Source organism: Canis lupus, chromosome 15 (assembly GCF_011100685.1).
Source record: "Canis lupus familiaris isolate Mischka breed German Shepherd chromosome 15, alternate assembly UU_Cfam_GSD_1.0, whole genome shotgun sequence".
NCBI lineage: Eukaryota > Metazoa > Chordata > Mammalia > Carnivora > Canidae > Canis > Canis lupus.
The window spans coordinates 22,969,558-22,994,054 of NC_049236.1; the positions used below are offsets into that span (position 1 = coordinate 22,969,558).

Sequence of the window (24,497 nt, forward strand, 5' to 3'; positions counted from 1 at the left end):
TTGTAGAAGGCTTTGAGAATAAAGAAGCACATTTATTTTTTTAGGGACCTGTGTATTTATCATTTTAATAATAAAACCACAAGACTCAGTAAATAATTAGGTACTTCCTACATTTAGATTTTAAAGCTGACGTGTTTTGAATTTTCGTATGACAAAAATGATAAATATGTGGTAGGGACTTTTTTCCCCTAATATCTCTCAATTTCAATAGTTAATATTTTAAAACTAACTTAAATTTATTTTACTTAGTTTGTTCAAGCTAAATAAATTATATTAACAAGACAAAATGAACAAGAAATAATGAACAGATTATCTTATTTATAGAAGAGGACATGCAAATTTACAGATAGTTGTAGAAGGGAAAAATACTTTTGTAGACTACATTACAAATTTCTTTAAAGAAAAATGTAAGCTAGTTTACTAGCTGGTAAAAAAAAAAAAAAAGAATGTAAGAAAGGAGAAATCTGTGATATATTATCTATGTCACTGAGCCAAGTCATGGTCTGAAGCCAAAACATCACAACCTGATTTATTTTAGTGCCTGGTTATGAGTAATATAAGTGTCCATCTTTTTAAGCATGCACTGATAGTGAAGACCAACCTCGCACTGCTGGGGAGATTTGGAATGGGGGCATTGATGAGTGTGCACTGTACAAATGTTTGGAGAATGGAAGTATTATTCCTATAGAACCAGATTGTGATGAAGAGCCCTCGCCAATTTGTGAACGAGAAGCTGAAGTTGTCCTGGGCACTGTTGATAAGTGGACCTGCTGTTCAAAGGAAATTTGTGGTATGTATGCAGGCTGAAGCCTTACAGTAAGTTACACCACAAGATATGTTGATATTATTTGTGAAAAAAAGCACAGCATGCATAATGTTTGGTAAACAAAAAGGTTGAAGTGCAAACAGAAATATTGCCATAAATATCACTTATATTTTCTCAAAGCACGTTTTTCCACATTACGGTTTTGGTGATTTTGCAAATACACATGCAGACTCTCACTATAAGCAATTAATAGTGTTCAATAATATGTGACAAGGTAAAGGTTCTGGGAATCTTTGACTTAGGACAATCGAGAGTGAAAGACCGTAATAAATAAACCTTGAATCTACTACCTGTTCACATATGACCCATTTGTGACCCGAATGTGTTTAATGACATGTAAAAACATGCATAATAAAAATCACTTCCCTGATTTGAGTTGGAAGCACAGTTTTTAGTTATATTGACTAATATTTTAGTGCTTCTGTTTCTTATTTCCAGGCTGTGACATGACCTTATGTGAAACTGCCATTCCAACCTGTACGAATAGTCAAAAATTGGTTGTTGGCCATAGTCCTCTTTCTTGTTGTCCACAGTATATATGTGGTGAGTAATGAACTGGGAACAGTAAGAGCAAGGTTCATTGTTCAGAACAGTGGATTAGTTTCTCATTCTTTGTGTCTACAAGAAAATGATTTGTTATAAAATATAATGGAGCGATCTTGCTAAAGATAGTTCTTTATTTTTTTCTAAGATTTTATTTATTTATTTGAGAGAGAGAGCAGAATAAGAGAGCACAGAGAGGGAGAATCAGACTCCCCACCGAGCAGGGAACCTAAAATAGCCGGTCACAAGATTCTGGGATCATGACCTGAGCTAACGGCAGACATTCAACCAACTGAGCTACCCAGGCACCCCAAGATAGTTCTTTTTTAACCTGCAATTTATTTATAAATATATGTATATATGAATTTTAAATTTATATATTTATATTAATACATGGATTTAGAGAATTAACTCATTTTAAAGATCTTAATCTTAGCAGAAATATATAGGAAATAGCAGGTGTGATATTGTGATTTATAATAAGAAATGTGTATCTGGTCTTACACCCCATTCTCAGCACATAGCTCTTAATCCTTGGAGTTTCCTAAAGCAGGAGACCTATAAAGGTGTCTTTTATTATGTTAATGAGTTTCTTTCGGCAGGCTTTTAGCAAATTTGAGGATGGAGTCAGCCTTGTGATTGGAGGGTAGGAATTTTCAATCCCACCCCCTGACCTCCAGGAAGGGGACAGGAGTTGGAGGTTGAGTCTGATCTTCAATGGACAATGATTTAATCAACCATGCCTATATAATGAAGACTCTATAAAAAACCCCAAAGAGATTGAGGTTTAGAGAGCATCCAGGTTGGTGGACACAAGAAATTTTGGGACTGATGTGCTCTGAGAGGTCACAAAATCTCCCTCCCCTTGCCCTGTACCTTGCCCTATGCATCTCTTCCAACTGGCTATTCCTGAGTTACATTTTTTTTTTTAAGATTTTATTTATTTATTCGTGAGAGACACACATACACACAGAGAGAGAGAGAGAGAGAGAGGCAAAGACGCAGGCAGAGGGAGAAGCAGGCTCCTTGCAGGGAGCCTGATGTGGGACTTGATCCCAGGTCTCCAGGATCATGCCCTGGGCCTAAGTCAGGTGCCAAAATGCTGAGCCACCCTGGGATCCCACTGAGTTACATTCTTTTATAATAAATTGGTGATCTGCTAAGTCAAGTGTTTCTCTGAATTCTGCTAAACTGCTCTAGCAAATTAATCAAACCAAGGAAGAGTTTGTGGAAACCTCTGATTTATAGCCAGTCCACCAGAAGTGCAGGTAACAAGTGGGGCTTGTAACTGGTGTCTGCAGATAGTGTCAGAATTGAGTTGAATTGTAGGACACCCAGCCGGTGTCTGGAGAATTACTTGGTGCTGAGAACCTTCCCCAGCTGAACACACATTGAATTAGAAGGATATATATTAATTCAAAGAGAGCTGAACCATATGACTTTATCATTTCCTTCTATACAAATTTTCAAATATCTTTGTGTTTCTGCAGAATGTGACCCATTGAAATGCCCCAGTATTTCAATACCAGAATGCAGAGAAGACCAATTCGTGATTCAAGTTCAACAGGAAGAGCCTTGCTGTTTTTCTCCTCTCTGTGGTGAGTGCTCTGTGAGACAACTTCTTGGAACAAAGGGAGGATGTAGGGAAAATCTCTTATTTGATATGAATTTCATTGGTTACTGATGGTAACCAATATTCTGCTGATATACTGGTAGGAATTCAACTGAATAAGAATAATTGAAAAGAAAGTACAGCATTTTAAATGACTCAACAATTATTAGAGTTAGCCTACTTTCCTTTATTATATATATATATATATATATATGGACTATATATATATATATATATATACATATATATATATCAGTTAAAACATACTCAAGACAATATAATCAAGGTTTTGTTTTCTTTAATAAGGCTAGCACCAGTTAATTTTTAAATTTTATTTTTTAAAGATTTTTTTATTTATTCACCTGAGAGAGAGAGAGAAAGAGAGAGAGAGAGAGAGCATGAGCAAGGGGAGAGGGAGAGGGAGGAGCAGGCTCCCTGCTGAGCAGGGAGCACCAAGAGGGCTGATCCCTGGACTCCAGGATCATGACCTGAAACGAAGGTGGACTCTTAACCTACTGAGCCACCTGGCACCCCACAATTGTTTTTAGAGAAAAATTCATCCTTGGGTTTCCCTGAAGAACCAACTCAAATAATGGCCTCTGCTAAGCCATTAGATAACTACTTTAAAATCTTGTTTTATATATTATGTATGATATATGTGTGAGCATGGTGATGATGGAAGAAAATGGTAGAAATGAAAGGTGGTTGGGAAAAGACTCTATATGGAGATATATATTCTGTCTGGACATTGAATAATAAAAAGTGGATTTAAATAATAAAAAGTGGATTGAATAAAAATCAAGTGGATTTTCATATCGAAGACTGGTGATTAATGTAGGTTTCAGATGTACCTATGGATATCAAAACACATCTCTTTGTACCAGTTAAGGTTCTTTGAGTGCAAGTGGCAAAATGGATTGATTCCAGCTAGCTTGCATACAAGCAATTACTGGAAGGCTTTGGGATCAAGATGTTGTAGGATCACAATGAAGCAGAGCAACCAAGCCATTGGAAGGAGAGAAACCAGCTACTCTAGGTGGCCATCACTAGTGACTGAGTCAGCAACACCCATTTCCTGCCCTGGTGGCCTCTGTTTATGATTGAAATGCCATAGAAAGAGATTCTGATTTGTCTAATGTGGGTTATTCCTACACGGAGGCCTGCTGAAGGTCAGGCACCTTTATTAGAGCCATTCCAAGGCAGTGTGGGTGGGGCATTTCCTCAGGGTCTTTCAGAGAATTGTAATGGAAGTAGGAAAGGGATACCGACCAGCCCAAAAGAACAGGTGCCTACTATATTACTCTTCCATGAATTGGAGTAATCAAGGGTAGGGAATTCAGAAAACTGAAGGAAATCAATCAATGACATTTGGATCCTAGGAAAAAGGAAGTTGCTCTAGAAATCTTAATGCTCTATATTTCTGCTAAGACACCGCTCTTCTATGTCACTGCGCTCAGAAAGCAAATAGCAAGGTACTTAGTCCGTGTTCCTGTTTTCATGACCAGGTGAGGAGATCTGTCTGTTAAAGCCTTATTTACCCTGTTTCCTATTTACTAACCATTGTTCCATGTTGTATGTGTGTTGTAATCTGGTCAATAATTTTTTTTTTTTTTTTTAACTCAGCTGTGACTTCTGGCTTTTTGTTTTACCTTTAGTTTGTGAATCTTGCACCAAACCTGTTCCACTCTGTACTGATGGGGAATTTCTCACTGTGGACCTCAATACCACACATTTCTGTTGTCCACAGTATTATTGTGGTAAGTATATGATACATCTTAACTAATTTCAAATATTTAGGTGTGTCGGATATTTAAGAAGCCCCGTGAATCTTAGTTGTACTATCAGAACTTCATTGAATTTTAGCATATAAAATATACATTAAATATATGTAATGTTTTTATACATCTAAAAGCTCTTCTTGAATAATATCATCACCTCCTCAAGATAGATTACAATGACTTTTCTCATCATCTTAGAGTTTCTAGCTTTCCAGGTGATTCCATACATTCTCTACTTTCTTTCTCTTCTTGCACACCTGGCATTTCTCAGGGCCCTTCACCTGATGAGCTATCCCAGTTCTACTACTGTTGTACCTGCTTGGGAGTCATATTTTCCATCCTCACAAAACATGGCAAGTGAGTGGTGGGAGAGGCAACACTGGGGAAATAGAAGTCTGTGCACTACATCAACAATGGCAGCGAACTAAGTGGTAGGTAGTGAGGACAAGCTTTTACAAGAAACTAATCTTCATCCATGGCATTTTTTCCAATTTAGTGTGTGACCCAAATCTTTGTCCTGTGCCACTACTCACCTGTGCAGAAGATATGAATCTTGTGAAAGAAAATGTATCTGGTCAATGTTGTCCAACATGGCGTTGTGGTAACTAAGTTTCATACTTCAAAGTTTTATTACAGTATAGTAATATATTCTGACGTATATAAATATGTTGATTTTTGCCTTTTTAGAATGTAACTGTGAAAAGCTTGTTACGCCAACTTGTGAAGTGGTAAGAACACATATTTTGATTGAATTATCATATTATTCAAATTAGTTTATTCTTCCTTTATCCCTCTTATTTCTGTGTCCTCAGAGTTCATGAAATTATCCTCATTAAATTAGATTAAAGTAACATGCTCTGGTATCAGGGAGCAGTGAAAAATGACTTCACTGGTCTTAAAATGATGTAAAACATTGAAAAAAAGATTATCTCAGTATTGAGAGGTGTCCCCATTGATTCTTCAGGAAAATGTGCCAATGATGCATCTGTTGTGGAGGAGGAGGGGATTATAAACATGTAACCGTTGGTACTTTCCTAAGAGTTATCTGTGAACATTTCATAAATAAGGAAATTGAGGTCTAGAGAGAGTAAATGATTGGCCGAGTTCTTCAGGACTCAAACCAAGGGTTATTTTATGTATGTGTGTGTTTTTGTGTATTCCTTTATTCTCTCTACTCCAGTGTAACTCTCTCATTTTCTTTAGAAATCTAGCCCAGACAATGTCAAAACAAGGACAAAAGCAAATCGAAACTGCCTTGTTTTTATTCCTTATTTTTATATAAAATAAATAAAATATTTTTATATAAAAATAACAATACCTCTATCATATGAATAAGATAACATAAATCAAGTACTTAGTACCTGACACATACAAAGAGCTCAGTAAGTATTAGTTGTAATAATTATGATAAAATAAACGCAGTACTCAGAATGTTAACCACAAGATACAGATCATCATGGACAATTTTCAAGGGAAGTTAACCATCTAGAAAATTTGAAAGAAAGTGATAGGTTAGAATAATGGGTGAGAGGAGTAGAAATATTCCAGATGGAGGCTACATTGAACTTGAATAAATGCACCAAAGTGCGAGGTAAGGTATGTATGCTAAAAGATAGCACCTTCTCTCTTGCCTTGAGAAAAAGCTAACCGGAGGAGGAAGAAGGAACAATGGAAGATGAAGAATTATCCAAATTTGTGTATTGGGGACAGCTGTATAGACAAGAGGAAGGATTTAGATTTTCTTTCTTTATTTTTTATTTGCAGTTAATCATTCAACCAATATCTGTTGAGAACCAGATTGTGTGATCATGGTGCCAGACACTTGAAATAGCTCAGCCCTTTTTTGAAGAACTCATGGCAGATTTAATATGATAAAAAAGAGAAAGAGTCCTGCACCGGGTGGAAATTATGATGAAAATGGTGTCTGAGTTAATTCTGCTATTCCTATGTAGCAGGATAAGGGCAATAAAACATTAGAGGGAAGGAGACCAGCAAGAGACTATTATAGCCATTCATGAAGGAGAACCTTGGGTGGAGTGAGATCTCTGTAGAAGAATTGGGGAGAGGTTGATTTAGGAGGACAAAATGTAAGACTCTAGCCTTTTGTAACATATTTTACAAATGTGTGTAGGGGTGTGTGTGTGTGTGTGTGTGTGTGTGTGTATGAGATAGAGGGGGAGTGGAGGGAGATTAAAAGAGAGAGAGAGAAAGGAGGGTAAAAGATGAGAAAACTAAGATGAGAAAAAGGGAAGAGAAGAGGAGGGAGAAAAAGCAGGAGGAGGAGGAGGGAGAGAGAGAGAGAGAGAGAGAGAGAGAGAGAGAGCCAGACACACACAGAGACAGGTATACCCAGACAGAAATATCTACAAAATGGTTAAGGTTACAAAGCTTGCACATCAAAATTCTAGAAGTCCTGAGTCTTTGGATAAACACTGGTGGCCAGAGAAGCGGCTGAGTAGAACTGCTGTGGTTTCACTTGTACCCAGCCTCGTGCGGAACTCTCCTCCTGGCCTGAAAGAGGGAGCACAACTTCTTGAGGGATTTCGATAACTTGGAACACAATATAACACAATACACACCCTTCCCCTTATGGGATTTTATGCCTACTGTGTTCTGGGTCTTTTGAAGCATTTTGGGGAGAAGCTTCTATGTTTATTCTTTAAACTTGGTCTGATTATTACTTTAACTCGTGTGTGTGTGTGTGTGTGTGTGTGTGCTCGCCTTTAACACCTGTCTTGGCCTGACCACCAAACCACTGACCATTTTACTGTCTGTCCATCTTTCCCTTGTTCTGTTTTTTTTTTTTTTAATTTATTTGTTTCTTCTTGCAGGTTTCTACCATTCTCCACTTACCTTTTCTCTGTAGCCTCCTCCATCCCCAACAATTGTGCTAGATGCTGGCTGTCTAGTTTTCTTTCCAGCTCATTTTTCAATGTCTGAATATTAATTATGAATCAGAATTTCACATTACTCAGTACTCCATGCATTTATTGAGTGACTGCTGTATTATATACTAGCACTGTTCTAGGCACACAGAACATAAGCAGTAGCTTCAATATTCTTGAACCTCTGACCTGAATATATGTAACTGTATGCATGATAATTTGGTTTGAATATTCACAATTCTATACAAGCACTGACCTGACCCATTGTTATTGAGGACCTATTCTGACTAATTGCTAAACATCTGTTTCAGTGTCTAAGTTGATGTATTATTTTAAATCACATGAGTAGGGATGCCTGGGTGGCTCAGTGGTTGAGTGTCTGCCTTTAGCTCAGGGCTTGATCCCAGATTCCCGGGATCGAGTCCCATGTTGGGCTCCCTGCATGGAGCCTGCTTCTCCCTCTGCCTGTGTCTCTGCCTCTGTTCCTGTGTCCTTCATGAATAAATAAATTAAAAAAAAATAAATAAATCCCATTTGTATATTTACAGAGGTTGTGAATGTATTTCACCCTGAAAAGTCCATATTGGCCTTTGCACTATTTCTTTTTTTAAATAGCAGCTGTTTGGCAATATAACTCACACACCATATAACTCAGCCATTTAAAATATAGAATTCCATGATTTTTATTATGTTCACAGAATTCTGCAACCATCAACACAATCAACTTTAGAACAATTTTCTCACCTCTAAGAGAAACTCTGTATCTGTTAAGCACTCACCCCTTATTTCTCTCCAAACGTCCCTGCCCTAAGAATCTACAGTCTCTCTCTCCAGATTTGTCTGTCTTGAATATTTCACATAAATGGAATCACAGAATATGTGATTCTGCGATTCCTCCCACTCAGAATAATGTTTTCAAGGTCCATTGGTGTTGGAGCACATGTCAGCACTTCATTCCTTTTTACTATTAAATATACCTAGACATTTATCCAAACGAAGGTGTACAATGGCCAATGGTACATGAAAAGACCCTTAACATCATTAGCTATCGGTTAAATGAAAATCTGAACTACAGTGACATATCACTTCACACCCGCTGAGAAGACAGATAATAATCCATATTGGCAAGGAGGAGGTGGAGAAATTAGAACCCTCATCTGCTGCTGGTGGGAATGTAAGATGGTGCAGCTGTTTTGAAACACATCCTGGCAGTTACTCCAAAGGCTGCGTACGTAGCTGCTATATGACCCAGCTATTCCGCTTCTAGGTGTAAACCCATGCTAAAAGAAAACAGATGTCCACACAAAGGAATGTACGTGAATGTTCATAGTAGCACTATTCACAGGAGCCAAAAAGTAGAAACAGCCTAAGGTGGTTTTGCTACTGATCTTAAAGGACAAGATGCTTGCTTGAGAGTTAAACACACACACGTACACACACGCACACACACACACAACACCATTTTTGATAGAATATAACTATTGGTGGAATAATCAAGAATAGATTCCTCTAGGTGAAATTGAGTACTTATGAGAAGAAAAGTATAACTAAATATGTGGATAAAATGTCAAAAGAAATAAGTATAGAAAGGAAGAGTAGCAGGATTAAGCCCACACTTGGGAGGACACAATGGGCATTGCGGCTTTAACTACTAAAAACATGGTGTGTAAGTGACCTACAACTTAGCGCCAGCCTAATTCCTCCTTATCTAATGTTTTGGAGTAGCTTATAGCTTATGCACTGGGAGAATTTGATTTATTTTTCTAACACCCTTATTTCTAACATTTTATTTCCAATCCCTTTGAATTGTGTAATGACTAAAAGTCATAAAACACCAAGTGAGTTAATGTTTATGAAACTACAGCTTGTAAAGCACGACAAAAGGTAAGATATTAATAACTCTAAGGAAATTTTATAAATTACTATGACTTTATTTGAATCCTGTTTTGTGTTAAGAATTGAATTAATTTTGGGGCACCTGGGTGGCTCCATTGGTTGAACATCGAACTCTTGGTTTTGGCTCAGGTCATGATCTCAGGGTCCTGAGATCAAGCCCTGAGTTGGGCTTCCCACTCAGCACAGATTCTGCTTGGCAATTTTTCCCTCTTCCTTGCCCTCCGCCTCTATCCCTCTCCCCACTCCTGAGAGAGAGCGTGCTCTCTCTCTCTCTCTCTCTCATAATAAATAAATAATAAATAAATAAATAAATAAACAAATAAAACCTTTAAAAATTAGAAAAAAAGAATCAAATTCATTTTATTACTGACATCATATGAAAATTAAATGCACTCAGGAAAAGTTAATACTTAAAAACGCAGTTCTTGAAACTTTAAACCTGGCACGACACCTAGAGGACCCTAGACCATTTCTGGGATGGGCAATTGTTTAAGCATTGGTATGACCACGATTTATTAACACCTAACGGTTGTACCACACTATCTGTGTGGCCGCCCTATTGTAAGTTCTTTACATGAACTGACCCATTTATTTCTGTAAATAAACCTAAGAGATAGGCGATGTTAATTATTCCCATTTTACAGATGAAGGAAGGTGAGGAGAGGCCTGGCTCAGTAACTTGCCTCAGATCACACAGCTAGTAGGCAGCAAAGCCAGGATGGGCACAGAGGAGACTTGTTCCTGAGTCTGTGCTATTAGTTGCTCTACTATAGTCTTCTGCTTCTGCTTTATATGCTGTCACAGCTTAGCTCCACGCAAACCTCAGAACCCTGGACCACCTCTAGAGAGAAGATCAAGAACATTTACACCAAACAAAATTTCCAGGATTACTACATATTCTCTTATCTCCAGTTACCCACTAGAAGCTCAGGATCCAATAATATTTTCAAGTTAGTAGACACCATAAAGATCATCTTCTTTACTTTCATTCAGTAGATAAAGGAATTAAAGTTTAGAGAGCTTAAGTGATCATAATCATATTGTTGATTGTGAATTTTTTCTGTGGGCTGCTAACTAAATGACCACTGGTTTAATCAAAGCCTTAATCAAATATGTAATAAGCACTCGATATGTGTCTGCTGTGTGGTAGGGAACTTACTAAATGTTATACTGTGTATATTTTCATAGTTGTTGTATAATAAGCTGTATAAATCATTTAATAATAATTCCTTTTTCTAATAGGGAGAATTTACTGCAATAGACCATAACTTTCAGAGTGACTGTGGATGTGTACGGTATCTCTGTGGTAACTATGTTCTCTCTAGCTTTTAAATGATATGAATGTTATTGGTATTTGTTGTTCACTATTAATAAATTAAAAATGATTTTCTCTGAGTAAGATAACTCATATTTATAAGCCATTTTGCCAGTTTTTGAGTATAAAAATGCATTATTGTTTTTCAGTTGCCTCTTTTGCTCTACTTCTAAATGTTCTGAGAAATATGTTAATGGGACAGAAAAACGAATGTATTTTTCAGAGTTTGCAGAATTTAAAGTGGATGCTATGTTCTTTTTAATATATATCTAATATTTTAAAAAATAGGCATCAAAAAGAGATTTTTGCTCACTGTTCTGTCATTATGGATGTTAACATTGCAAAACATAGAATTGATCTTTCTATGAAATAACAAATCTTCTTATGTATTAGTGGGCTAATAGAAAAAAAATTTAACCCTTGTATTTTTGTGTGAAGGCTTAAATTCAGTGTTGGCAAGATACAAAGAGCTTCTGAGCTGAATCTTCATCACTCTCCTAACCTACCTTAATACGTCACTTTTACTTTGTGTCAGCTACCTTCCTCATTGAGTATGATGTACATGACTATTTAGCAACACAACAAAACTGAAAACTTTCTCTCGAAAGAACCATTAAAAACCTTGAAATGTTAAACAGAGCCACCATGAAGAGCCCTAGATTGATTTAGATTTTGCTTCCGTCTCTATCTATTCCCCCAAATTGTCATGTTACATTTCCAGAAGAGAGAAAAAGTAGCTTGATGATCACTTAATTCTAAAATTCTGGAATCTGTTATAAACATAGCTTATGAAGGCAGTTCAAACAGTAAAGAGGAGTTAAGTTTACAGATCACTTTCTATATGTTAAGGAATAAATGTACTAAATTCATTATCAAGTAGATTCTTGAGATATTCACAATATGTAAAGGTAAATATCTTTATTGGTTTTGAAAAAATTGCACATCACTATGAAAACATAAACTTAAATAAAAGTTCCATTGATTGATTAATGAAAAACTCAAAATAGTATTTTTCATTAACTTTAGAAAAGGACGATGTGTGTGTATTTCAAGAAGTATCAGTATTGCATCCTGGCCAATCTATGACAAAGTATTTGGAAGGGGACTTTTGTTACACAGTGGAGTGTCTGGAAGAAAAAGATAACCATACAGGCTTTCACACTCTGAATTTTACAATGGTGAATTGTTCAAAAGAATGTGACATTGTAAGTATTCTTTGCAAGTCATTCTGGTGGAGAGTTAAATTAATCATAAAATTGCAGCTATAGAATTTTAACTAGTGGATACTCCACAAGTAAAAAGTATACACTCAATAGTCCAATAATCTATTAATGTGTAATATATCTATATAATGCATATTTTCCTTTTCTTGTATACACATCTTGAGCCTTATTATCTATTTATCTATATAGCTTGCTTGATCTGCTTGATGAATCTTGGCTGCTGGATGTAAAGGTTAATATTTACTTTACTTTCTAATACAGCCATATAGAGTCAATTATTATTTGAAGTGCCTCGAAGTCAACCTTTAAAATGCTTAGAGGTATTCTGAGAGAGAGAATATAGTTATATTAGAAAGTACTTCCAGAATGGATTCATTAAAAATACTGGTATTGTGTGGCTAACTAAATGTACCATGGTTATACACAGCACCAGGTGTACACTCCATCTCCAAGTGATTATGATTGCTGTGGTACCTGCAAAAATGTATCCTGCAAATTTCAGATGGAAAATGGAACATCGGTTATATACGGGGTATGAATTCCTTAGTTCCTAAAATAAATTCCTTGGAGGGTAGCTCCCCGTTCTATTTTCTGAAGAAGATGTTCTTAAATGAGTCTAAAAAATACCACATGTACACATGCACACGCAGAGTTCTACATACAATAAACACACTCATATACAGCACACAGACAATTTTATTTATTACATTTTAAAGATTTTGGTAATTTCTGCTGTAAAGGAATATGTCAAACTTATAGATCCTCATTTTTTTTTCCAGATGTGAGGAATAGGCTTTGAGAATTGCTTATTTCTAATGGTTAGAACAAAGGGGAAAAAACATTACTTTATTCAATCATTTAAAATGAAGCATTTTCAAACAAAATCTTAAAAAAAAAAAAAAGAAGGATGGGAGGGGACACTTCATGGCTCCGTTGGTTGGGTGTCTGTCTTTGACTCGGATCATGATCCTGGCACACAGGATGGTGGGACTCCCTGCCCAGTGGGGAGACTGCTTCTCCCTCTCTCCCTCACCCTACTTGTGGTCTCTCCCTTTGAAATGAGGATATAAAATCCTAAAAAATAAATAAAATGAAGCATTTTACCAGAAATCTGAAACTCATGATGTTAACTTTTAATTATTTCAGGTAGTGAAGATTTCAGTGAGTAAGTAAGAGAAAAAGATTTAGAATATATGACAATTTTTCTTACAAGGACCTCAAGAATCAATAATGCTATATCATATCTTTCCACCAAAAATAATAAAATAATTATTCAGAATTCACCTGTTGTCTCATAATAACTCCATATAGGTTTGCAGATGACCTACTCCTTCCCTAGAATAGAGAAATGGAACTTCCTAATTTTAGTGCAGTTTATTAGTGATGTCATTAGATTTAGGAGTGTAACTATTTCCTTATAACTTACATTACCTGGAAGTTGTTCTGATTTATTGCCATTTTTAAGTTTTTCCATTAATAGTTTAGTTATCTAGAGGTCTTACTGCTGGTGTTCTTAATTACATAGGATTATTCATTTACCCTCAAAGCAGATTTCTCCAATCCTCCACATTTTATTAAATAAGAAAGATGAACGTTTGTCTTGTGCCATGACTGATATTTCACAATTATGTGCGCACTAGTACTACTGATTTAAATAGTGTTGTTGATATTGTTTGTCTGTTTTATTCTAGCAATACTTGTTTTGTAATATATTTTAAGGAGAGTGTTTTGAAAACAGAAGCTTCTAAGATGATGAGGAAGACATGGGTGTCAGTGAGAGAAAAGAAATTAAAGTTTACTTGAAAAGAACACAGCAATTTGGGGCTTCTAGTAAAAGAGCAACATAAACTCTATAATCAATAATCCAAGAACCATCTATGTATATGACTTGTATTCACAGTGATAGCCTGAAATGTGAATAAAAGGCTAAATTATATTCAGAATAGTTTTTGAAAACTCAAAAGTAAATGCAATCAAGGTACATCAAGAACATTAACTCCTGTCTCTTTCAAAGATAAGCTTGAGTTATCTATAAATCTAATTCTCCTAGAAAAACTAATTTTTGATTTCAGATAAGTAAGATAATACTACTTGGGACAGAATATTAGAATTACTATTTGAGTTTGAATATTTTATTTTCTCTTATACCTGGACTTGTAGATCTTTTCTGATTGAGATTCTAGAAGATCTAAAGATATTCGTAAGTTAAAATAGAATCTGGAGAAAAGAATCCATCAAAACTCCTTACTGCACAAGGAATCTTCAAGCCAGAGTTTGGCTAGCATTTTAAAATGTGGGTTATAAAATAAAAATATAAATAATCAACTATAGCCCAATAATTATGTTATAATATGTTCATCTACTTTTATTTCTAAATAAGAATTCTGAAATCAGGAATGAAATAAAGTTACTATGTTTAAAAATTTGTAAAAGGGATAGGGATATGTTTTAAAACAATGATAAGGAGTGTGAAACTAGAGCCAAAAGTCAATAATCACTGTCATCCAAAGATTTTTTAATTGTGTTGTTGATATGGGAGTAAAAGGAAGAATAACAAATTCAAGAAAGGAGGCATACTAACTAGTATGATTTGTTGTTTTATAATTAGTGAGGGAATATTAGAAGAAGACCTTTGACACTTGGCCAAATTGGATAATTAATCTTGTAGTAGAAATAGATACCTATTTGTTTTTTTTTTTCCTCTCTCTCGCTTTATTTCACATTTCACATCTCAGTTCCAGTATGAAACCACACACACATGCACACATACACACATACCATCTATTTTCAATCCTTTTAGATAAATTTGGGGATATTTCCAGATGAACATTTTTGGCACAAGAAGTTCTCTGCATCTCGACTTGGATAGGAGATTTTCTACTTAAGAGATATATCATAGTTTAATAAGCAAAACAGTGATGTTCTCTTATTTTTAGGAGGGGAGTACCTGGCACTATAATTGTACCACATATGAATGTGTTAAGACTGACGAAGGGACAATGATTCTGAACTACAGTATGGTCTGTCCCCCTTTTAATGAGACCGAATGCAAAATGGTTTGTACTTTATTATATCTAAGAAAATGTAGTATTAAATATCATTTAGAAAAATAATGTTGTCTGAAGTCATATATATATATACATTGTGGCTTATTTATTTTGGGGTATGTATTATTTTCATGTATATTTCTTATATTTCTTCAGTTTGGCATTTTGAGTTATAAATCGTGTTCCAAATAACTTTGATTCTCCCTGAGTGGACATTGTGCTAGATCAAAGAATTATTGAAAAATCATTTGATCAGCAGACCTAGCCTCTGCTTTGGTGAATTAATAATCAATTAGAGGTTGGCCAATTTTATTTCTTAAACACGCAGCCAAATTTATGATGTCATTCACCTTTTAATGAATGCTGGCCTAAGTAAAATTTGTCTTACCTTCTCTGGGCACAGGCCATGGTGAACTTGGCATATGTCACAGCACTGCTGATCCTTTAGTTTAGATATCCCGGTTCCTTATTATCTCAGAGAAGAGTCCATTGGGAAAGCAGATTTTTGGAGGTGATACTTTTTCTTACAAGATTCTTTGTAGCTTTAACTATTTAGGAGATAATGCTCCCTAATGAAAAGTAAGCTTTGTTCTATAGTGTAGGCAATATTTTTCCTATGTGTACAAAAATAGCATTGTCTCATTGATTTTTTCCCCCCAAGATGTGTCCTTTTAGTGATGGTGGTTAGCTGGCTGGCTCCCTAGATATCATGTATAGGAAAGAAATAGAATTTCAGCTCTGTAAAGAATTTTAGGCATCATCTTATCTCACAGATGCATTTTTATAGCATAAATTCCTTTGCTTGAATTGCAATTAGCAAGTTACTAAAAGCAATTCAAAAAAGAAGATTTGTAAGAATTCAAAAAGATAACCGATAAAATTTTCTTAATTTAGGCTTAGGCAAGAGTCATCCTGAAGTGGGGGATTTTTTTGGAGTAAAATATTAAAGAAAAAGATACATCATTTTAACATTCAATTATATTAAGAAACTTAGCCTTGTCTCATAGACTACTTCAGGTTATTTCACAGAGTTGAAAAAAACATAATGACCTCTGTTTAGAGTACCTTTTATTACTTTGCTTTGGTAAGAATTTGCACATGTCATTTTTTTTTATTTTTTTGCATATGTCATTTAAATAAATAAAGTGTTCTTTTAAGTAAGTTACTCTTTTTGCACTTTTTCTTATTAGTGAAGAAATAACAAAAATTTAAACAGAATATCTGCTCCTAATTTTAAAAACAAATTCTCACTAGAAATAAGTAAGTTTCTACAATTTTCCTATAAAGGCTTTGTGATATTTGATAAAAAAAATGAGAGAGTTAGTTTTCTATTTCTAGTCTGAGAGGAAATGAACAAACACTGTGAGTTTTGACTTTATTCCTTCTCTCTTCCTAGAATGAAGGGATTGTAAAGCTTTATAATGAAGGCTGTTGCAAGATCTGTAAGTGAGGACATATTATATGCATTAATTTGATAGATTAGTTTTAATTGCTCATGGTGATTATGATTTTTCTCATAAAATTCAGATCTTATGATGCAAGGAGGGAAGCACGTATTATTTAAATGTTTGTCATGTGGTTAATTACTGTGTAATTCGGTCTTCTGGGGTATGAATAAAATATCTTTAATTTAGATGAATTTTAACCTAAATATCAGAAATTTCTTTATTGTTGTATTTCCCAAAAGGTATTGCATAGGATTTTTAATATATTTTAAGTTTAAAAGGTCTCTATGGTCAGATTTGCTTGGAACATGCTGGGCTACACAAATTTAAGTAGGTTATGATGAGAATGGGATTGTGACTTCAATAAGGACACTGGACTCTGTAACTCCATGTTGATTATTACACAAGTAAGTACATTTTGTTGTCTGAGGGCAGACAGAGGAAGATCTATCCAACTGACCATAATCCTACCATTTATTGCCTGATACACATCAACACTATTAAGCCCCCTGCAGACAGTCTTGCAGCCAATCCTCACAATAGCTCTGGCAGGTATGTAGGGAGGTAGGTATGGTTCCTCCCCCAGATAAGGATTCATTGTTATCTTTTCTTGTGTAGGGTCTTTTCTCGAGTTAGTGAGATCTGGGGTTACCACAGAAGCGGTTCAGTAAATCACAGCTCTCATGGAGTTAGTCCAGTCACAGATATGCATGAGTTTCTATTCTTTGGATCAGAATCAAAATGATACTTTGATCCCCTTGAGGCATTAAGTGCTCTCTATTATATAATATGCCCAGGCCTGCAGAATGAAGCAGACCCTTTTTATTGTGAATAATAATGAGGACATATTTTTCCTTATATTGTTTTATTTCTTTGCATTGAGTGTGAGGAAGATAAATGACTTAGTAAAAGTAATAAAATCAGTACAATCACAGAAAAAAAAAAAAAAGCTCTGGGGTGTGTTGTGCCAGGGGTCTGGAGAAGGAAGGGGGAAATGAATAAGGGAATGAATCTTCAGAAAAGTTGATTGTACTAATCGGCAATGGACGCAGGCCTATCCAATGCCTGGGCCCAGGACCTTTCAGTTCTAAACCTCTCTGAAGTTGCAGAATAATACCAAGCTACCTCAGTTTCTCCCATCTGACACATAAGGACTTGTGAAATAGCTTTTGCTTTGGTATCAAAATCCCTGTCTGCAGTCTTTGCTTCTGGGTGACCAGGATATCTCGGAGAGACCGGATATTGGATACTATTGCAGATGCTGTGCTAAGCAAAATCTGTTACAGTAGTCTTTAAGGAATGAATAGGAAATGCCTTACCTCTTGGGTACAAATAAGTTCAGCTTACTAACAATAAATTGATGCTGTGCCAGTTATATTTATTGCAGGAATTAGCTTATCAAACCAATTTCTATGAAGTGGCTTCCATGTATCAGGCACTCTCTTAGGCACTGGGACTGATAGTGAATGAAGCAATGCCTGCATGCCTCGTGCATATTATCAAGAAGGGGGAGAAGCAATGAACATATAAATATATACTATTATGTCAGGTAGAAATGAGTGATATAAAGAAAAATAGTACAGAATAAAAGGGATGGAGAATGGGGAGCTGGGTTGCTAAGTGGGTGGTTACAGAATGTCTCTGTGATGAGATGTCATCTGGGGAGACTAAATGTCTTTGGGAAGCCAGGCAGGAAGAATGAAAAGTGTTGAAAGCAGAGGAAATAGCAAAGTTTGGCTAAGCACAGGGATGAAGGTAACAAAAAGAAGAGGGTGGGTACCTTACAGGTCATGTTAAAGATGATTCCTTTCTTGACTATTTTTAATTCTTACATGAGAAGAGAGAGGTTAATAAAGTAACTAGCCACTGAGTGAGAGTCCCATAAGGTACACAACAGCCTGCCCTCTGCCACCAAACCTGAACCTCCAACCCAGGTATAGTTGGGAGGCCTGGGAAAGAAGAAGGAACAAGCACAAGAGCCTGAGGAAGAGCCATGAGTGAGATGGAGGAAAAGAGAGTGTTTCAGAAGCCAAGTGTGGGCAGTGAATCAAGGAAGAGTGATAGACTGGGCCAAATGCTGCTGAGAAGTTAAGTAGGATGAGAACTGAGCTGTGACCTCCAAAGTTAGCACTTTGAAGGTCAAGAGTGACCTTGAGAAGGACAGTTTAATTTCAGGCAACCTTTGCTACTCATCTCTGCTTCAACTGGAGTAGTTTAACTTTTAGATACCTGGCGTGCTGGCATTTCATATAAAGCACTTAGAGATCTTGTGGCTAACCTAGTTTGGAAACTGAAGACCTAATTTCAGTCTTTTGCAAACAAGGAAACCAGCAGAATGATTTCAGTGACTTTCCTAAAGGAACAAAGAAAGTCAATGTCAGAGTGAAGTAAGAACTTTGGTCTTTTGCATCCTGATTTGGGGGTTATTTACATCCACTCTCAGAGAGGGTTAAATATATCTTCTTAGGTGTATTATCAAGTGGTCATCCATCACACAGAGAGAGGTATATTACTGTATCATTAATTAATACAAAGTATTTTAATGTGAAGTCATAAAGATCATTTCAGAGCCATAAATATCAACTATAATATGACTCACCCATACATTTCAAAATGGTTGATAAATAATTCAATTACATTTGTGTATGATTTTTATATTAAAATGTATTAAGATAAAGTACTTTTAGATCTGTTTTTAACTTTAAAATAGATTTATGTGTATATGTATAGATGCCTAATCATGTACATGTGTATTTTACTTCTATGCATAATGTTTAATTCTAAAACTCACTTCACATTTTTAGAATTTTAAGTAGATATTCTATCTCTATATATAATACACACAGATTGATGTTAGCATTATTATGTGTGTGGAGTATTTTAATTTATGATTATGGTAGCTAGTCTAGGACATTAAGGTAAAGAGATGAGTATAATGCTAAAAAATGAGAACATCTATTTAGAAAGTGAAAATAAATATTTAACATAAAATATATGAGGGGAATTTTAATTATATCTTAATATAGGAATATGTTTTGTATAAATATATACATTTTTTATTTTAAATACATGAAGATGTTTAATTGAATTAAGGAACAATCTGACATGGGCCTTCTGATGAATGACTACATTCTATATTTTATCAGGCAAAAGAGAAGAAAGAATATGCCAGAAAGTGATCATTAAATCAATCATAAAGAAACAAGACTGTATAAGTAAAAACCCTGTAAGTGGGAAAATATAATTTGTTACATAAAGGGTATGTGTCTTTCCAAAGTATACATGTCTCAGCACTAATATGTTTGTAAGTCAACAAAATGGCAACAGTCACAATATTTAACTTTGAGATTATTCATGCATTCTGATATTAAAATATTCTGTTTGTGAAGAAGTGTGAACTATTCTTAGCATAAATAACCAATAGTTCTGAACCATAATTGCAATCTAGAGAGATGGAAATTAAAGCCAAATATATTTGACTATATCTTTTCTTAACTATGTAATTTTATTCAGCAAAAAAAAAAAAATCCTCATTCTAACCTTACCCCATTTAATATGACCTATTCAATACTACAGTCTACATGAGCCATGATATAATACAGATTGCAGGAGAATCATGAGATTGTGATGAACATTTTACATATAGCTGACTAGTTTCTGTGTACATTTGTTTCAGAGTTTGATTTATGTCAGCCTTGCTGTCTTAGGCATCACCATGGAACATCTCTTGGATTTATTCAAGTTACCAAATTTTAATCTGGTATTTTTTGTAGCCTTCTAACATACAGAATTTGGAGACTTATAGTGACAATAAAGTTTTGTTTTCATTTGATTTCTGAGAATAAATAGCCAGTTTAAAAAATTTTAAGAATGCTTTTCTCATTGTCTCTCCTTACAGGTAAATGTCGCATCTTGTGATGGAAAATGCCCCTCTGCTACCATATATAACATCAATATTGAGAGCCATCTAAGATTCTGCAAGTGTTGTCGTGAAAATGGAGTGAGAAACTTGTCTGTGCCTCTGTATTGCTCAGGAAATGGCACTGAAGTCATGCATACTCTCCAGGAACCTATTGACTGCACATGCCAGTGGAATTAAATTTTTGGATTCCAAGAACTCTATGCAATAATCATAATGTCCAGTGAAGTTACCTTCTAACACTACTATTTAGGCATTGGAAGATTTATACTGTTTAACAATAGTGTGTTTTCTCAGAATATCGGGACATGGCAATTTAACACTTGGTACAAATATATGCAATTTCCTAGAAAAAATCAGATTTATTGATTTACTCTATTTTAGAGAATCCAGTGATTTTAAGTTGTTCAGCTGAAATGCAGTTATGTATATAATTGCAACATGCCACTGCCCTGGGATATTCTCATTGATTAGAAGATTATTTTGCAGAACTTTTTTCCATTGCACCCAGTAGTGATTTTTTTTTTTCTTTACAAAGTCTAGTATAGCTACCCAAATTAAGATAACAGTGCTCTTTCTCTCCACTGTTTAGTCTGGGGTGTGTGTGTGTAATTACTTAAAATTGTCAACTGAGTAGTTATAAAGAGTAGGATACTTAGAAACAGATCATAGAACCATAAGATTTTAGATTTTTTAAAGCCTGAATGAATATTAGGGTTGTTATTGCAAATTCCTCTCAATTTGCAGGTGTATTAGGTCACTGGAGAAGCTATGTGACTTACACCAAATGACTGTGCCTTCCAGTCCTATGCTTTTTTCTTTTGAATGATATAGTGAGGTGTCTATCATGGAATCTTTGATTCTTAAGGAGTTTGCTTTGCATAGAATTAAAAATTTAAAACTTACTTCCTTTTAAAGAATTGAAAAAATGCCACACATATCTATGTATATACATACGTATAATAGTACCCCAATAATAGGAAATGAAGAAATGTAGCATCAGTTGCTAAATAGAGGAGGGATATCTTGGACTTTTATTTTTTTATACCACTAAAACTGTTATCAAATATATTGTTACTATTTAACATTTAATTAACTATTTGCTATCTCATGGACCTATGATTTTTGATATGTATTTGCATTCAATTGAAGTTGCGTGCTATTTTGCTTTTCATGCTGCTGCTTTGCCAATGAAGAATGAAATAAAATTATTTGAATGTATTAATAATTCTACAATGGAATGCTGCACTTTTTAAATATAGTGGATTATTGACATTTGCAAGGAACATATCTTGAGATCTTTGCAAATCCCCAAATTTTCTGCCACTTACAGTATAGATTATCTGAGTTTCCTCATCTGTAAAAAGGAGAGAATGCCCTACTTGTTGTATGATTGTTGTGGGGGATCAAATGAAGTCAAATAGCAACAAGTAAATGGTAAAGGTGCATTGAAAAGCAAATATGGGGGCCTGATGGACTAGGTCCAGATTTCAGCTAGATGAGTTGCTTCTGTTTCAAAATCACGCTTCCCAGAAAAAAATGCAGCTTATTAGATTTTTGACCTCCAGAGTTACTAAGAAATGAGTGAAAGAATGAAATGAACATTGCATCTGCAATGTCCCAGTGTCTAATGTACATAAAAATGGACTTTATCTTGTTTGTGCTTAATAAAAGTGTTTTATCTAGACATTAACATTTCAGTATTCTTTGACTCCTATAAAAAATGGACTGAATAAAATGTTTTTTGGTTAAAATAAATTAACTTTGTTTAAGAGAAACTATTATGTGCCTCAGTTGAGGCACATAATGTTGTGTATTGTCTGCCACACATTTCTTTATTTTCATGCTCTGTAAAATATTTGTTATTAAATTAAAAATGTGAAATCGTGTTTAAACATATTTGGGGGGAGGGAAATATTGTCCTAGAATATCATAAGCATTCTGAAATACGCCAAATAGGTATTGACAACCTGCTATGTGCCTGGTGCTCTTCTAAGCTCTAAGGACATAGGTAAAATAAAAATTTACCACACTTATTTATAGTGTGGACCCTCCTATAATTTAAAGGCTGGTGAGAAAGTAGGTAATTAAATAAATATACCTATGAGAAAGTTCAGAAAGAAAGTCCAAAATGTTGGAATGTAAAATATGATACAGTTGATCCTCAAATCATCAGAGAGATACGAATGGACTTTGGATAAATGATGTTGGGACAACTGGATAATAACTTGAACAAAGAGAAATTTGGATTCATACATCCATTGAAATGAGGATAAACTCTATATGAATCAGATTTCAATGTTCAAAAAGGAGGGGTAGGACTTCTAAAAGAAAATACAGGAGAAATTCACTATTACCATAGAGTGGGGAGATTTTAATCCTTTTAATTCTGACTTAATATCCAGAAGCCCAGAAGAAAAGATTGATAAATTTAACAGGAAAACTGAAAACAGACAAATTCTGCAAGACAAAAAATATTAAACTCAAAAGAAAAATATAAACCCAAAGTGCAATATTTACAATGTTATCATTGATAAAGGCTAGTCTTCTATACAAAGATCTTATAAAAAAATCACAAAAGGAAAATCTGAACAACGTAATAGAAAAATGGGCCATTAACTTGTACTGATATTCTAGAGAAAAAGAAAGATAGTTGAGCATTTTTTTCAAGATTTATTTATTTATTTGAGAGAGAGAGAGAACGAGAGAGAGGAGAGAGAGAGAGAGAGAGAGAGAGAGAGGTGGGTAGAGGCAGAGGGAGAGGGAAAGAGAATCCCAAGCAGACTCTGATGCAGAGCTGGATCCCACAACCCTGAGGTCATGACCCAAGCCAATACTAGGAGTTATATGTTCAACTGACTGCACCACCCAGCACCCCAGTGGGGCATACATTTAACAAAAGCATTTCACATTCTATTTATTTGAAAAGCCATTTTGGGATGCCTGGGTGGCTCAACGGTTGAGTGTCTGCCTTTGGCCCAGGGCATGATCCCGGGATCCGGAATCAAGTCCCACATCAGGCTCCCCGCATGGAGCCTGCTTCTCCCTCGGCCTGTGTCTCTGCCTCTCTCTCTCACTGTATCTCTCATGAATAAATAAATGCAAATCTTTAAAAAAAAAAAAGAGAGAGAGAGAGAAAGAAAGAAAAAGAAAGAAAGAAAGAAAGAAAAAAGAAAGAAAGAAAGAAAGAAAAAGAAAGAAAGAAAGAAGAAAGAAAGAAAGAAAGAAAGAAAGAAAGAAAGAAAGAAAGAAAGAAAGAAAAGAGAGAAAAAAGAGAAAGAAAGAAAAGCCATTTCTCACCTACCAGATGATAAAAAATTAAAAGTTTATATTTTTATCTTTTAGGCTAGGTAGCTAATAAACCACAAACATTTATTTCATATAGAAATGAGTGGAAGAATGAAATGAACATTGCAACTGGGATGTTTTCTCACCTGGCAGGAGGAGTGAGGGAGCTGTCTGCCATATTTTTTGTAAGGGCACTAATCCCATTCATGAGGGCTCCACCCTCATCTCCTACTTAACCTTTCAAAAGGCCTATTTTTTAATACCGTTACATAGGATGCTAGGATTTCAACATATGAATTTAAGGTGGGAGACACAAAAACTCAGACTATTGCAAGTAGTGTGGAAGGTAATTAGCGGGTGATAAATTGACCTCAATATAGACACTGTTCCTGATGTACCCATGCCCAGAATCACTCAGACACATGCTCATGTTGCTGCAGCTGCTGGTCCTGGACCTGCTCCCATCTTCCTGATAGTTCTCCACACAGGCAGCCTGAAACAGCTAGCAGCCCAGCACATGCAGAGGACAAGCCAAAGCCATTGGCCTCCTTGCCTTCCCCTGACCACTGGTTTTATTCTAGGAAAAAGGACTCCATTTCTCTCCCATGCTTGCCATGGGCATTCTGGCTTCTCCCACCACTTTTTTAAAAAATATTTTATTTATTTATTCATGAGAAACAGAGAGAGAGAGAGAGAGGCAGAGACACAGGCAGGGAGAAG

General features: G+C 35.3%; 1 protein-coding gene across 1 annotated transcript in view; it reads left to right on the plus strand.

The window, feature by feature from the left end:
* The window catches only part of OTOGL (otogelin like), a 131,289-nt gene extending 108,961 nt beyond the window's left edge, over positions 1 to 22,328 (plus strand). Inside the window, exons 46-58 of the mRNA XM_038558530.1 lie at positions 578 to 790; positions 1,265 to 1,369; positions 2,860 to 2,967; positions 4,637 to 4,738; positions 5,256 to 5,360; positions 5,447 to 5,487; positions 10,783 to 10,846; positions 11,882 to 12,060; positions 12,506 to 12,610; positions 15,015 to 15,134; positions 16,522 to 16,567; positions 19,717 to 19,796; positions 20,469 to 22,328. Of these exons, the coding sequence (XP_038414458.1) occupies positions 578 to 790; positions 1,265 to 1,369; positions 2,860 to 2,967; positions 4,637 to 4,738; positions 5,256 to 5,360; positions 5,447 to 5,487; positions 10,783 to 10,846; positions 11,882 to 12,060; positions 12,506 to 12,610; positions 15,015 to 15,134; positions 16,522 to 16,567; positions 19,717 to 19,796; positions 20,469 to 20,669 (1,469 nt within the window). The 3' untranslated portion in view covers positions 20,670 to 22,328. The remainder of the gene's footprint in view (positions 1 to 577; positions 791 to 1,264; positions 1,370 to 2,859; positions 2,968 to 4,636; positions 4,739 to 5,255; positions 5,361 to 5,446; positions 5,488 to 10,782; positions 10,847 to 11,881; positions 12,061 to 12,505; positions 12,611 to 15,014; positions 15,135 to 16,521; positions 16,568 to 19,716; positions 19,797 to 20,468) is intronic.
* Positions 22,329 to 24,497: the final 2,169 nt, after the last annotated feature.